The 13,054-nt window shown below is 39.1% G+C and overlaps 1 protein-coding gene and 1 non-coding gene across 2 annotated transcripts; one reads left to right on the forward strand and one right to left on the reverse strand.

Annotated features, from left to right (window-relative positions):
- The first annotated feature begins 1,350 nt into the window (after positions 1 to 1,350).
- LOC126719983 (uncharacterized) lies at positions 1,351 to 5,436 on the forward strand. The gene is made up of 2 exons (XM_050422475.1): positions 1,351 to 1,537; positions 1,679 to 5,436. The coding sequence occupies exons 1-2, from the start codon at positions 1,351 to 1,353 to the stop codon at positions 5,434 to 5,436; spliced, it is 3,945 nt and encodes a 1,314-aa protein (XP_050278432.1).
- A 7,520-nt stretch (positions 5,437 to 12,956) lies between these two features.
- On the reverse strand, positions 12,957 to 13,028 carry TRNAT-CGU (transfer RNA threonine (anticodon CGU)). The gene has a single exon. It is a non-coding gene; the product is annotated as a tRNA-Thr (tRNA).
- Between the last annotated feature and the right edge of the window lie 26 nt (positions 13,029 to 13,054).

Raw genomic sequence — 13,054 nt, forward strand, 5'->3', positions numbered from 1 at the left:
AAGTGAGCAAGCCGTCAATGAATTTGGTATTGTCGCCAAATTCCTAACTAAGCGTCCCTTGAACCTAGAAGCTATTGCCAACACTTTCTCCCCTCTGTGGAGATCCAAAGCGGGCTTCAAAGTCAGGAACATTGGTGACCACGTTATCCTATTTTCTTTTGAAAGTAAATCAGAGGTGGAGTGCATCCTTGCAGCGGAGCCTTGGAGTTTTGACAAACACATCATGGTCCTGGCACGCTACGACAAGGAAAATCCGATCAATGTCTCCGACCTTAAAAAGGTTGCTTTTTGGGTTCAGGTTTTTGATATTCCACTGAGGTTTAGGAATAAAGAAATTGCAGAACAAATTTGTGAATCAGTTGGAACCATCCTACATCCCAAAGAAGCTGGCGAATGCGAAGGTGATAGTTTTATAAGGGTGCGAGTATTGGTCGATACTTCTAAACCTCTCTGCAGAGGAAGGCTCATCACTCTTGAGGATGGGAAGACGCAATGGGTCTCTTTCAAGTACGAGCGTCTTCCCAACCTCTGTTACTGGTGTGGCCGGCTCTCGCACAGTGACAGAGACTGCGAAAGGTGGATTGAGAGTGAAGGTAGTCTCAAGCCCGATGAGCAACAATTTGGGTCTTGGCTCCGGGCACCACCTTTCACTACCGCCAGGAAAAGCGTCATCCTGGTTAAAGGTTTTTTTGCTGAGAAAAAACAGAGCAAGGAATCCCAAACCAGAGGTTCTAAACCAACCAACTCTTCAGCGAGTGAACACCACACATCTGCTGAATCTACCCATCCCCCGAGGCCTGCCACTGTGACCTCTGAAAAGCAAGGGTCTGAAGCCGCCAAGGAAGCGGTTTTAGCGGACCAAGAAACATTTAAAAGATTTAAGGCGGGCTCCTCGCTGAATTGTTCGAACCTAGGAGATTTCGAAAAGATTATACAGGATATTGACAGTGACATCCAGTGCTTCGACAGGTCTGTGGCTTCTCCGTTGGATCAAATTAGCGACATTCCTGAGCCCGTCATGATTAAACCATCCCACCCAGCCCAACATACAAGCCCAACTTCTGAACCATCTCCTATCCAGCCCACGAAGCCCACTCCTCTCTACGACCTTACAAATGTAGACATGGGCCTTGGGGTGGCCCCAATCCAGTCTGATGGTAAATGGGTTAGACTCCAAAGGCCGGCCTTCCTCAAAGACAACACTAAATCTGATGTTTCCTTAGGTAAACGCAGTCCTCATGATCACTTGGATTCGCCCACTCCGTATAAGCGCAGAGCTTGTGTCGGTGTTTCAAATGAGGAAAACTCCATACCAGCGGCGGCGGCTGAGCTTCAGCCCCGCCGATTTCGATGAATTGGCTTGTCTGGAACGTGCGTGGGCTTGGGAACCTGCGCACATCCCGAGAGCTTGAGGTAGTCACTCGAGCACAAGCTCCCTCTGCTCTGTTTTTGGCTGAGACTTGGGCAGAAGATGCTAGGCTGCGTCGGTTATGCTGTGAGCTGAAGTTTGATCAGTGTTGGATAGGTCCCAGTGCTGGTAAAATAGGTTGTTTGGCTCTGTTTTGGAAGAACGTTGTCAAGGTTAAGGTGATTTCCTCTTCTCCCAATCACATAGACGCCACGGTGGGGGAGATTTCTGAGTTGTAATGGAGGTTCACGGGCATATACGGGTTTGCAGACAAGGCCAGAAAGCACGAGACTTGGTCTCTCATTCGCGACCTCCACCGGCGATCTCCTCTGCCGTGGGTTTGCGCTGGTGATTTTAATGAGATTTTGTGGTCCCATGAGAAGCTAGGTCTGGGTGCTAGACCTGAAGGTGTGATGAAAGAGTTCCGAGATGCTCTGGATGAATGCGGGCTAATGGACCTTGGCTATGTTGGAGAAAAATTCACATGGAGAGGAAAACGAGCTGGCGGCTTGGTCTTGGAGAGGCTAGACAGAGCTGTGGCAGATAATGGATGGTTTGCTCTCTACCCCGGCACTAAGTTTCAACACCTTCGTACTCATTCCTCGGATCACAAAGCTATTTTGATTAAGTTGGAAGGTATTATTCCCCGTCCCATTCGCCCCTTTAAATTTGAGCAAATGTGGTTATGTGAAGTTGGCTGTAGGAATACTGTTTTAGAAGTTTGGGGGGCTGGTCCATCTGCTGTTTCTTTGACGCAGGTTGCTTCGAAAATCAAAATCTGTGGTGAGAAACTATTGGAGTGGAGCCACAGTTCATTTGGTAGCATTAAGAAGCAAATTGAAACTAAGGGTAAACAGCTCTCCAAGGCCGAGATTAATGCAGCAAAAGGTATTCTCGAGTTGGATATGGTTAAAAGTCTAAAGGCTGAGCTCAATGACCTTCTTGACAAAGAGAGTCTGATGTGGCAACAAAGGTCTAGGTCTCTCTTCCTCAAATGTGGTGATCGGAATACGAGCTACTTCCACAGCAAAGCCTCCCATAGATTTAGGAGAAACAGAATCTCTGGCCTCAAGAATTCGGATAATGTTTGGTGCACTGGTGATAATGAGCTTAAAGAAATAGCACATCATTACTTTAGCTCCCTGTTCACTTCATCCCAGCCTTCTGAGTTTTCAAACATTTTGGATGCAGTGCTACCTTCGGTCTCTGAGGACATGAACTCCCAACTCCTCAGACCCTTTCTCAAGGAAGAAGTGGAGGAAGCGATTAAAGAGATGAAGCCCACCACAGCCCTGAGTCCTGACGGTATGCCTCCCTTATTCTATCAAACCTTCTGGCCTTTGATTGGTGATGATATTAGCTCTGCTGTGCTTGAATGCCTTAATAGCTGTAAAATGCCTAGAGAGATTAACTGTACTAATATCACCCTGATTCCAAAAGTTAAATCCCCTATGCTTGTTTCTGATTTTCGGCCAATTAGTCTGTGTAACGTTATTTATAAAATTGTCTCTAAAGTTTTAGCTAACAGACTGAAAGCTATTCTCCCGTATGTGATATCTGAAAATCAAAGTGCTTTCCAGGCCGGTAGAGTTATTTCTGACAATATCCTTATGGCGTTCGAAACCTTACATTATATGAAACACCATCATAAGGGTAAGGCGGGTTTTATGGCGCTAAAATTAGATATGAGCAAAGCGTACGACCGGGTCGAATGGGTTTTCCTTGAGAAAATTATGGAGAAAATGGGGTTCAATGTCAAGTGGATTAACCTAATCATGGAGTGCATATCATCTGTCTCTTATTCAATTCTCATTAATGGTGAGCCCACCCAAACAATCCTCCCATCAAGGGGCTTACGGCAAGGGGATCCGTTGTCGCCCTATCTTTTCCTTCTGTGCTCTGAGGGGCTTCATTTTCTGCTCAAAGGGGCAGCGGATTCTAGGCAGATTAGGGGAGTGTCCATCTGCAAAAAGGGGCCCCGGTTGACACACCTCTTCTTCGCAGATGACAGCCTGGTCTTCTGTAGAGCTTCCCTTGGCGATTGTCAAAAAATCCAAGATCTTTTAGACTGCTATGAGAAGGCCTCCGGTCAAAAGTTGAACCGCAACAAAACCGGTCTCTTCTTCAGCAAAGCCACCCCTCCTGACATCTTGGAACAGATCAAAACAGCTTTTGGTGTGGAAGAAGTCAAGCAATATGAGAGATATCTCGGTCTCCCCTCCTTGGTAGGGAAGAAGAAGAAAGCTACCTTACTTTATATCAAGGAAAGAGTTGCAGCCAAGCTCCAAGGGTGGAAAGAGCAACTTCTTTCCCAAGCTGGCCGGGAAGTTCTCCTTAAAGCGGTGATTCAGGCGATCCCAACCTTCGCCATGAGTTGCTTCAAGCTTCCGCTCTCTTTGTGTCATGAAATTGAGGCCTTAATCAGGAATTTTTGGTGGGGTCAAAGAGGTAATCAAAGGAAGATTCATTGGGCGAATTGGAAATCTTTATGCCGCCCAAAAAGTTTAGGCGGTTTGGGTTTCAAAGAGCTGCAAAACTTCAACGATGCCATGCTGGCAAAACAGGTTTGGCGGCTTGCAGAAAATCAGCCCTCTTTGTTTCATAGGTTTTCCAAAGAAAAATTCTTCCCAAATGGTTCCATTTTTGACGCCAAGGTGGGTAGTGGCTCTTTTGCTTGGAGGAGCATTTTAAAAGGCAGAGATATAGTTCGCAAGGGGCTGCAATGGAGGGTTGGAAATGGCTCCTTGATCCGGATCTACCATGACAGTTGGCTCCCCGACCCATACAACAAGAATGTGGTGTCACCGAGAGTTTTCCTTGGTGATGATGCACAGGTGGCTGTTCTGATCGACAAAGAGCAGCGCTGTTGGCTCCAGGAGTCGATTGACCACCTCTTCTTGCCTCATGAGGCAGCCGCCATTAAGTCCATTCCTCTTAGCTTTGGTGAATGTGATGACATGGTGTTTTGGCCGCATTCTCCGGATGGTAAATACTCTGTCCGATCGGCTTATAGACTCCTTATGAATGAAGAGTTGAGGGAGGGTCCTTCTCCCTCGGATCTAACTCCCACCAAGAGAATCTGGAAGGGCATTTGGAGCCTTCGGGTCCCAAATAGAGTCAAAACGCTGTTATGGAGAGCAGGTACAAACTCTTTACCATCAAAAGCCAACCTTCTAAAGCGTAGAGTGCTCACTGATGACATCTGTCCCGGCTGTAAACTCATGAGTGAAACATCCTTTCATGCCATTTGGTCTTGCCCTGCACTATCGGCAGTCTGGATGGGCAAGTTTGAATGGTTGATAAATCTGTCCAGGGAGTGCAGCTCTTTCGTGGAAGTTATTCAGCTGTGTCAATCTCGCTCTGAGCTCTTCGAGTTGTTTGCCATGACTGTCTCGCTGATCTGGTTCCGTAGAAATCAGGCTAGAGTTGGCGATAGCCCGACTCCTCTGTGGAAGGTTAATGCTTTAGCCGCTGACAACTTGCTGGAGTTTCAAAGGGCTTCGGCTGCTCCCCCTGTGGCCCCCAAAACCCCCTCCTTCGTGAAGTGGCAGCCTCCTCTTGGTGGCTGGTTGAAAGTGAATTTCGACGGGGCTTTATTTAGAGAAAAGAACCAAGCGGGGCTTGGATGCATCATCCGAAACGACAAAGGTCTTGTTATGGCTGCCTGTACACAACTTATTCCTCTGCCTACATCAGTAGAGATGGTGGAAGTGTTGGCAGCACGCAGCGCCATTGGCTTTGCGCAAGAGCTAAGTCTTGATCAAATTATTTTGGAAGGTGATTCAGAAATTACCATCAATGCTTTGTCTAAGGGTGGCTGGGAGTATTCAAGCTTCGGGCACATCATCAAGGACATCAAAGTCCTCGCTTCAGCCTTTAATGGTCTAGCCTTTAGTCATACTCGTAGGCTAGGTAATAAAGTAGCTCATAGGCTAGCGAGATCAGCTTGTAATTTTTCCCATTTCCATGTTTGGATGGAGGACATCCCTCCGGACATTGCATCTGTATACTCTTCTGAATTACAGTAATGAAGTTTCCCCTCCCCCCTGCTTTCTAGGGGTGGTTTCTCAAAAAAAAAGTACGTATTCTAGCATTCCCCCTCAAATAAATAAATATATATATATATATATATATATTCTAGTATTAAACAATTATTATTATTGCGTTCATATATGAAATTATATATATTATATCATTAAGTGAAAATATGATATATATATATATATACACACACATATATACATTGGGACTGACCTACACTATGCAAGAGGGGGGCCATTGCCCCCCCCCCCCCCAATTAAAAAAAAAAAAACTAGTAGAAAAAAAATTAAGATTTGCCCTTATATATATATATATATATTTGTCTCTCCTCCTCTAAAATATTTAAATATTGACCTACAAGAAAATAAATAAATAAATAAAATTCATGCCCCTTTAACTACAAAACCAAAATAAATAAAATAAATATAGACTAAACAAAAATCGCATACAAAATAAGAAACACTTATTTTGTATTTTATACTTTGTTGATGTGTTTTATAATATGAAATGTTTAAGAAATACTTATTTTGTAGGTAGTATTTTGTTAAATATGAAATAGATGTTAGTTTTTATTTTCATAATTTTTTTTTTTGGTTTTAAGCTTTGACCCCCCTAAGTATGAATCCTGATTCCGTTCCTGTACATATATATATATATATATATATATATTAATAATTTAATAGTTAGGGATTGAGAGATTTGAATTCGGGACATTTATATTGGAAATACCAAAAGGTGTTAGTTGAGCCACAAAAACTCTTGACTGTTGTGTTAAATATATAATGAAATTTAAATTCAATTAAAAATATAAATTAAAATAATATCGTGTAAATTACCAGGCCTTGAAAGTTTGTGGCACAATATTATAAGCTCAATCAAAAGTTAAACTATTTTGATTTTATATAGATTATTAGTCAACAACCCGTGAAATATATTAAAAAATAATTTAATAAAATGGTTTTATTAAAAAATGATTTTCTCACTCTTATATTTTGTATGAAAAATGCTAGAGATACAAATTTTTTTACAAAATGCTGATGTGATAAGTGATTATTGGTAAATAAAAAACTAATGTTATTGGTGGGCCCTGATAAAAACAAGTAAGAAGTTGGGCACAATAATAGTTTGTAAAAATGTTGTAAAATAGTTTGTAGTTGTAACATTACTTATTTTAGAAAAATTATTAGGTACTCTCGGAGTACCATAAATGCGTATTCCTCCCTCTCATATAAATGGTGGGTCCCATCATCAATTTAATTAGTAGGACCTACCATTCATGTGGTGAGTGGTTATTGGTAAATAAAAACTAATGTTATTGGTGGGCCCTGATAAAAACAAATAAGAAGTTAGCCACAATAATAGTTCGTAAAAATGTTGTAAAATAGTTTGTAGTTGTAACATTATTCATTTTATTTACTAATAATTACTCACCACATGAATGGTATATCCCACTAATTAAATTCATGATGGGACTCACCATTTTTGTAAGAGGGAGGAGTACGTATTTATGGTACTCCAGGAGTACCTAATACCATAAAGGAGGAAGGGGACGCACAGTTGAAGGGGGAGAGACGGAAGCACAGTGTAATATAATGAAAGTAAATGTAAATAAACAAGTTAGAACAATAATAAGGCGGTAGAACCAGCCAAGCAGTATATATCAAAATAATTCAAAGTAAATGAAAGTAATAATTCAAAGTAAATGAAAGCAATTTAGAACCGTTCGTGATGGCGGTAATCCGTCCAAGGTGGCGGTTAGCAACAAGTAGTATAATGATTAGAAAACTGAAAATACTTGTTATTGAAAATAGTATAAAACACTTACAATAGTAGTAATAGTTAATACAAGATCTCAGAACAAGTTGACAATTACAAAGCTTGAATTAGTCCTAGTTACGAGGTTTGTAGGGAACAAGGTAATAGTAGTAGGAACAAGGAATTCTCTTAAAGAAGGCTTCTAGGGAAAGAAAACTCTCTCTAGAAAATTCTAAGGAAAATTCTGTAATAAAAAGTTTGTTCTAACTTAAGGGACAACCTCCCTTAAATAGGCAAAATCAGAGTGAACAGTGTCATGAACAATAACAGGTGAATAGTAACGGATGAACAATGTCAAGTGAACAGTGTCAAGTGAACAATAACAGGTGAATAGTGACAGATGAACAGTGTCAAGTGAACAATGACCAGTGAACAGTGATAGGTGAATAGTAAAAGAGAATTTTTCTTCTTTTTGACTCAAGATTGTGGGGAATCATCCGTAGAGATCAACAAGAGGCCTACAAATTTAGGGTCTAGACCACGCATTATTGGTGTCCTTTGGTGCCAAAAGAAACCAATAAGCACCATCCTTCAGAAGTATTGGCATTTTTGTCTTCAAATAAGCACTAGTATTAGGAATATTCAGAAGCATCATATTGGTGGGAAACAGGCTTTTAGCAGTAGTAAATATTGAAGTGTTTTGGCAGTTATGCAGGCCAGACAAATAGGAGAATCAAAATCTTCTGCCAAATCTGAGGTATCTTGAAACAGTTTTGGATTTTTAGCAACATATTCTTCAAAGGCATTGAAGTATTTTGGCCTTTGTGCAAGCCAGTCAAATAAGGGGAAGTAACAACAGCTTCAAATAGTAGTAACCTAAGGAGCAAACTCATCAATCAGTGGAAGGAGTATCAGATGGATAGCCATCATAAGGATCCCATGGGGCATTATCATCACATGCTTGCTCATGATAGATAGCATATTTATTACATAGTCCGCAATATAGAAGTGGCTCAAACCTTGGAGTTTTTATTGGGATGAGAAGACTTCTTGGATTCAGATGATCTGCTATCCGTAAGTGAACAAGGGCATTAACATAGGGTTTGAGATAAAAAACAGAGATTCTATTTGTGCTTCCTATGAAATGATAATTTTTCCATAGATTCTGAGCAACTTCAAGAATTTGATTATTAAAATAATTTCACCAACATTCGGCAAGAGCAAAAGGATCTTCGAAGGACAATTGAGAATTCCCTTCAAGCCATTGCCCTTGGTAAGTGTGACCATTGATGAGAATGAGATGTTTGGAGAGCTGGACATTTATCCAATTATCTCTTTCCCATATTGGCAAAGTACCCCAGCATCTGATGGAAACAAAAGGTCTAGTGGAAGAACTTTCAAATCCTTTAATAGCAGTTTGAATAATCTGTGGAAGCTGACCAGCCTGTTTATGGCCTGTTAATTTTATGACTAAGGTGGAGCCAATGACGATAAGAAGGGGACACAACAAAGGAGTATCAAAGTTTCAGGTAGACACAAACAGAGAGACAGAGAACACAACCACACTATCACCGGCCAGAAAAGAGTGGCTCTGATACCATAAAGGGGGAAGGGGACGCACAACTAAAGGGAGAGAGACGGAAGCACAGTGTAATATAATGAAAGTAAATGTAGATAAATAAGTTAGAACAATAATAAGGCGGTAGAACCAGCCAAGCAGTATATATTAAAATAATTCAAAGTAAATGAAAGCAATAATTCAAAATAAATGAAAGTAATTTAGAATCGTCCGAGATGGCGGTAATGGTGGGTCCCATAAATACGTACTCCTCCCTTTCACATAATGGTGGGTCTTATCATGAATTTAATTAGTGGATCCTACCATTCATGTGAAAGGAGGGAGTACGCATTTATGGTACTCCGGGAGTACACAATAATTTCTCCTCATTTTGTATATAAATACGAAATTTTATCATTATGATAGTTATTTATTAATATTTATTATGATTTTGTATTTATGTCGGGCTAATAAATATATAATTATGGTAATTATTAATAAGTATTTATTTCGATTGTATTTATATATGAACTAGCTATTATATTATTTAAAGAAATTATGATGCGACAAGATTCTAATTGAGGGGTTAAATATAAAATAACATACAAAATATATATGGAACGAACACCATAGATTCTTTTTTTAATAGAGTTTGAACCTCTGAGAATTGAACCCCACATCTCTTATTTAATTATTAGAGATTTTACCAGTTGAACTAACTGGAACACACTTCTAATTGAGGGGTCATATATATTACTGTAGAATATTAATGTGTAAATTTGTAAGATCTCAAAAGCTTACGTGACAAAATATTATAAAGTCAACTTGTGGGGGCCAGGTAATCAGGAAGTATTATTAAAAACAATATTAATTGGGCCTATGGCCCTATCCAAGGACGTTAGACCGTCCGAGGAGGCCCACATAAAGTTATAAGGGGAACCGAATGAAAAGAGGAGTGGATACCATTTAAGATGGGTCCAGTATTCGTCCAAGGACAAAATCCTTCTCAGCAACATGTGTCCGAGACCAACCTGAGCCCCGTATCATCACAGACTTACTTCGAAGCTACGTTACCACTAAAGGAGGGACATTGGGCCAAGGCTAAAGAAAGGAAAGATAAACAAATATCTTTAACAGCTGCTGCTTCCGCATTAATTGCCTTTCAACCAACTCTTAGGTCGCATTAATGTGAAGGTGATGCCTGAACAGTGATAAAGCAGCCTTACAGCTACTGGTTGAAGATTCTAGGAAGTGTTGGATGGGATAGAAAGGAATCCCCCGAATCCAATCTACACGTGTGTGGTGAAGATGATACCAGGATGGCGGTATATAACATGGAAGAATGCATTAAGGGAAGGGCATTGAAAATCCTGTACAATATTACCTTTAAGAAAAGGCAGATAAAAGAAAGAATGGAAGCTTTAGCAAAGGGAGATTGTTGATAGCACTTGCATCAAACCGTCTTAGAACGTTAAACCTAATCATTTTTCTTCTAAGATAAATCTAGTTCTTCTGCCCACTCTCTAAAAATTTATTGTTCGGGCCGTTAGCGTTTGAGCCTAAACACGTTTTGGGTCCAAAACAATTTCAGTCCCTACACAACTGAAAATCAAATGGTATTTAGTTATATATATATATATATATATATATTAGATTGTAGATTATAAATGACATAAGTCATGAGTTTCAGTTAACTAAATTGGTAAAATCTATCGATGTCCAATAAGACATATGTGGTTCAAACTCATCTATAATAAAAACTAATTAATGTTTTGACCTAATGATAAAGAGCAAAACTATGGAGTGGACACCATAATTTAAATTTTGTCATATATATATGTGGGGCCCGACAATAGATGGGCCAGATCCACCTATTCACAGGAATACTTAAGGCCCAGGCCGAAGAGGATAGTAGTCCCAGCCCAATAAACGCAAAGCACCAATGGGCCATAGAAACCGCCGAGGAGGGTACAGCCCTCGGCTAGCCCGGAGCTACACTAAGGAAAGGGGTAAAAGCGGCATAGAGATAATCTTGTAAGAAATCTAAAATATCTAGGAAAGGCTGCCCAAACTACCTGCCCTAAACGGAGCTTTGCCTCTCACAGAGTCGTGTCTCTTTAGCCTACTCAACCACTCCCAACAACTCAGTTCTTAAACTGATGGGACAAGTGTCAGGCTAGGAAAGTTCGACCCTACACGTGGACGAAGGAAATTGAATGCATGCTAATATAAAAGGAAAATTTGCAACCTAAAAGAGGGGCTTCCGGAAAGATAAGAACCAGAAAAAGGGGTAAGCACCTCTAGATCATGCATGAACAACTTAACAAAACCACAGCCGAGTAAATATGACTTAGCCTTTCGATCCCACTCTCTACAAATGATATTGCACGGGTCCATTTACGTGCGAACCCAACCCTACCGTGGTCAAACGCAAATCGTGTCCCTACAATATATAATGACACAATTCAAAATGCAATGATATGTAGGTGTAAATAAGTTAAAAAAATGGGCCAATTTGTTTATAAATACTTTGAATTTTGAGAAAAAAAAGAAGAAGATGTAGGTTCATTTATTTATCAAACATGTCGAGTTCATGTTTACAGTTTACCCTTTAATTATTTAAAGGCAAGTTAAAAAAAAAAAACAATGTGTTAGTATTCAAATTTTATACTTATTAATAATTATAAACAATCCATTTTATAATAAGTTTTTGTATAAATCCTAAGAATACAATATTAGTTCATTTTTGTTTATATATTAAAATTATTCTATCTAATTATCTCAAATAAAATATTCCCAAGCATAATTTAATTATCAGTCATTAGCATAGATTATATTCATAGTATTGATTTATATGAGAAAACAATTAGTTGATCAAGTATTTCATATACAAGTTAGAACTTGTTAAACTAAATAATGAACCAATTAAAATTTTGCAATCTAATTTGGTGATGAGCTCAAGCTCATTGAATATTTGATACTTCACTAAGGTAGTTGGACACTTAACCCCATCCCCCTTTTCCCATATTATGCTTGAAAATACGTAAAAACTTAGCGAAACATCAAATACATAGAAGCAAACATTATTTACACAAGTATCTTGTAAATAATGAGTTTCAGTTAGCTTAATTGGTGTCGTCGAAAAAGAGATATACCATCTACATTATAAAACTAATTGGTGTCTTAACTTGATAATAAAAAACAATTATTATAAGTAAAAATATCTTTAGTATAAGTGAGCAGAAGAGCAAGACCGATTCCTTTGGGCTATATGCCTCATAATGAACAAATGGTTTGTTTCCTGTCTGACTACAAGTCATTCCTTGAAGCCCAAGTCAGTGGATGAGTAAGAACAGGCCCAAAGGGTTGTGGATCTATTTATGGACGAAAGAGCACTTTTTTCTGTATCAGACCATTAGACAACACTCGGCCCCGTTAGGCCATTAATCTTATGTCTCTAACACAGGCGACTTGAAGGGCCCAATGGCCCTATTAATCACGGAAGATATATAGGCCAGAAATGTTATGACCACGAGCCATCCATGAGTCAAAGTGAAAGGCCACAAGAATCATGTGCAACACAACCTAACTCATGGCCCAAACATATGATGAGTTCAAGATCAAAAGAAAAGATTATAGAGATTATGAAATTTTTATTTAATTTCATAATAATTCCTATAAAAAAAAATTTTCATACCGATTGTGCTGGTAAATTTTGATTGGTTCTCAACAAACACTAATAAATCAACAGTTGCGAATTTTGTGTGTCTATAAAAGCAAGGCTAAAGACACAACAAATTTCACAATAATTGAACTGATAAGTTTTTTATTGGTTTGCAACAAATACTAAATAATGTAGTTCCGAATTTTTTTGTTTGTTTGTATTTATAGACTTTCTCATTGGTTAGTGTGTTTCCTATGCATTTTATCAAAGTGTTAGCTTAGGACACATGAATTGAAGGGTTGTCTTAAAAAATAAAAGATAAATAAATAAAAATTGTGTCTATAAATTTTCTCATTGGTTGGTGTGTTTCCCATGCATTTTATCAACTCTTTAGCTTAGTACACATGAATCTAGGGGCCATCTTTAAAAAAAAAAAAAAAAAAAAAAAATTAAAGTTGAGTGGCTGAAAAAAGGTTTTAAGGAGTGAGTTAAGACAAGCACCTGAAAGTGGCAAAAAAGATCAAGAGAAAAGCTCCCGGCGAGGATCGAACTCGCGACCTTTCGCTTACGAAGCGAACGCACTACCACTATGCTACGGAAGCTTTTTGACTTCGCTTGTCACATGATA

This window comes from Quercus robur, chromosome 3, assembly GCF_932294415.1.
Source record: "Quercus robur chromosome 3, dhQueRobu3.1, whole genome shotgun sequence".
Classification (NCBI taxonomy): Eukaryota; Viridiplantae; Streptophyta; class Magnoliopsida; order Fagales; family Fagaceae; genus Quercus; species Quercus robur.